At 39.1% G+C, this 3531-nt stretch overlaps 1 protein-coding gene across 1 annotated transcript in view; it reads left to right on the plus strand.

Annotated features, from left to right (window-relative positions):
* The first annotated feature begins 267 nt into the window (after nucleotides 1-267).
* Nucleotides 268-3531, plus strand: part of LOC138014100 (otolin-1-like) — a 26780-nt gene continuing 23516 nt past the window's right edge. The window contains exon 1 of the mRNA XM_068861128.1: nucleotides 268-481. Within this exon, the coding sequence (XP_068717229.1) occupies nucleotides 277-481 (205 nt within the window). The 5' untranslated portion in view covers nucleotides 268-276. The remainder of the gene's footprint in view (nucleotides 482-3531) is intronic.

Raw genomic sequence — 3531 nt, forward strand, 5'->3', positions numbered from 1 at the left:
TCTCGTTTGGTTGTTCTCGTGAGACGAAGCGCCGGGTACTTCACTTGTAAAAAGTACGTAAAAGTGACAAAACGATTTTTTATTCAATTTGCAGATAATAAACATATTTGACGTGATATATATATAAACCTTCTGCCGTGTTCATTGTTGAAATACAACCCAATGTGAACTTTACGCCCCTAAAAATAGACAATTTGGCAAATGACTCACTCACGCAGTTCAAGTATCACTTATCTAAGCTGAAACAAATAAAGCGTCATTGTTGAGAGTATCGAAATGAAAATGGCTGCTCAAAAGAGTTGCCCTTCGTTTGGATCGATTATTTCTGTTTTATCGATTGTGCTTTATTGCGGAGGGTTCTTAAGAGTTGAACTAGAGTTAAACAAGCAAAGGAAGAGAATAGACGCTCTGGAAACCGACACCCAGGTTAAGCCATCTCCAAGAGATCCAGACATCACAAAAATCGTAATGAATTCTCCGGGTAAGTTTCATCTTGTTGTAAAGCTATCCTTCTGATAACGGAACATCGAAACACAAGAAAGAATGTGGGGATTGCAATAACTTTACTTTTACTTGGTAGTCAACGTTCCTAAATTAGCAGATATTTCAGCTCTATGTCACTGAACGTCAAAAGAAATCGTTTAATTGTCACCGTCAATAATCTCCTTTGTGTTTTGTGAGATCGAAGTTTTATCGATTGGAAAGTGGTCAGCCAATTAAGGACATTTGGCTGCATACATCCAGAGCGACCATTACCCAAAACTGCTTCACTGAGAACGAAGTTTAATCGCTTAAAAGTCAGACCATTGACGACATGTCTAACATATTACAGTCACAACGCCAAAGAAAGATACACAAATAAGGTCGCACTCACCAACAAAGTTTCGATCTTATTTCCCACGGTTTAAATTTAAAAGGAGGTATACTTCCAGCAAATGACAGTTGTAATTAGCCCTAGGCCTGTCTAACGAGAGACTTTCGTACATAAGTTCAATGCCTTTAGTACGATGATGGTGGGAGCGGTGACTGTTTTTTTTTTAGGTCAATTCAACTCTATGGAACTGCACAGTTGCAGATTCGTTTGGCTAAAATAAAGCACTTAAATCATCAGGCAGAATTTTACATTGAGAGAGTTTCTGGAAAGAGTTGGGAAAATTACATTCGACAAATGTCAACACCAAGGACATGATGTAACAATATAATCATTCAGGCAGAGGCTAATGCCCATAATTGTATCATTGATATCACTGAGTCCGATGTCAACAAACCGCATGGTACAATAGTCCATTTTACAGTTGTGTGCTCAGTTACCTGGCCTGTAAATGAAAGTGAGGCTGGAGTTGATCTTGTTTTTACAAAAACCTAACTGCTTTTCTTATGTAATTTCTTACAAATTAGCATGACAACAACATCATTAACATAAGAAAAAAGGAGGGAGGTCTGTATCATAACAAGGTCAACACCGGCCTCACTTTCATTTAAAGGCCAGGTAACTAAGTACACAATTGTAAAGAGGTCTATTCAACTACCTCCTGGTCCTTTGGCACATACCCGCTGACATAAAAAAATGTAATAAAGGGTAATTTCAAAAGCATCCCCAAAAGAAAAAAACCGGCAACCCTCTCTCCTTTCCATCCAATTTCCTTTGGTCGGAGATAGTAGTAGTAGATAGGTAAATGATGCATCCGCTTTTTTTGCAACACCAGCGTGCGTTTCTTTTAATCAATCCATCCAAAGTTGTGATCATGATCTCCTATGATCTGGCCCAGATTGTCAAACCTCTTGCAAGTACCTAGATACAGTTTATTTACTAGTAATAAATAGACTACATCATGACCTCCTTGTACGTATGCGTGCTCTGTTTTTTCCTTTGTTTGGAATTTGTTAACATTTCTGGCAGTTTAGTCACTTTCTGTAAGATTACATAATGAAATGCTTCTTTTGGGTTTTTGGGTTATTTAAATGTCGCTGTTCCATTGGACTTAATTGTTTTGCCAATTGTGTGCTCGGGCCTATTTGGAGCTTAGTATCGCGCTCTCGGTATTCACAAAAAAAAAAAAAAAAAAAAAAAAAACGGAACTGATAAGTTTATTCTCCGAAAGTTATCAGTATTCTGAAACTCGATGAATGAATAAGTTGATAAATAAGGAAATGAAAAAAACATGAAGATCACAATAATATTGTAATCCAGAACTTGATCACGCCATCCCGGCTGAAGCACGCGCGACTGGGTGTAGAGCAGCAACCACAACACGCTGAGTCTATCCATAACATAACATAGAGTAACATAACATAAGCGCGCGCTCTGATTGGTCAATTTGCCCATGGGTGAATGGTTATGACGAAAACACTAACGACTGTCAGATCAAGCCGGTTGATCCAACGTACAGCGACATTTATATTAGGGAGCTTAAGCAAGCGCGTTTTTGAGACGCGGACGGCAACCGGAAGTAAGCTGTTTTCCCTTTTAACTTGTTTTCACACAACCACATTTACATTGCTAAGTATCTTTTCTCCATTAGAGATGATTAGTATAATTAGTATAAAGATCTTGGAGACACCACTGTCCTGCATGGCACGCGAAATGTTCTCTTCTGGTTGCTGTCTGCGTCTCAAAAACGCTCATGCTTAAGCTCCCTACCCTCCACGCTTTTCAAGTTATTAATGATACAACATGAACTTTATTCAATAGAACTCATAAATATTGGGCATTTTGACATCCATCCAAGTAGAAACTATTGTCATCCAAACAGTCTGCTTTTTTTTGGTAAGGGCCAAGAACATGGACTCTGGTAGAAGTAGCTACCCGTACTCTGGCCACAGCCAAAAACACGCGCATTCACGGTACTAGTATAATAGGGAGCTTAAGCACGCCCGTTTTTGAGATGCAGACAGCAAGCGGAAGTGAGCTGTTTTCCCTTTTAACTTGTCTTTGCACAAGCACATTTATATTGCTAAGAATGTTTTCTCCTTTAGAGATGATTAGTATAAAACTCTGAGACACACCACTGTCCTGGCATTCGAAATGTTCATTTCCGCTTGCCGTCCGCGAAACGCTGGTGCTTAAGCTCCCTAATGTTGGAACCGTCGGACGATCGTTATTGCTTCAAATTTGAGAATGCTCAGAAGAGCTGAAAGTCCGCGATTCTCGGACTTCCTGCTTTGATTGTGGCCAGAGTCCGTGTTCTTGGCGCTGACCAAAAGAAATATGGACTTGGGGGACGAGCTAAACCAAAAAAGAAAATGGACCAGTCATAATTGACGAGTTATTTTAGGAAACTCTTTCCAGTTTTAAAGGGTGTAACCTTTAATTAAGTAAAAACAATTCTATCTTCTTCTTATCTGTTTTCGATATCAAACGTTTCGGATTCAAAGCAGGCGCACCAACAGCAATCCGAAATACAAACCTTACGCACATGCCCAAATCACAAACTGCTCGTGGTAATTTGTGCTCCATTCTAAAGTTTGCTCTGACGTCAATAATTAAGTTTTCAATGATACTGCATACAGAATATCTTATTATTTGCTTAC

Source organism: Montipora capricornis, chromosome 8 (assembly GCF_036669925.1).
Source record: "Montipora capricornis isolate CH-2021 chromosome 8, ASM3666992v2, whole genome shotgun sequence".
Lineage (NCBI taxonomy): Eukaryota > Metazoa > Cnidaria > Anthozoa > Scleractinia > Acroporidae > Montipora > Montipora capricornis.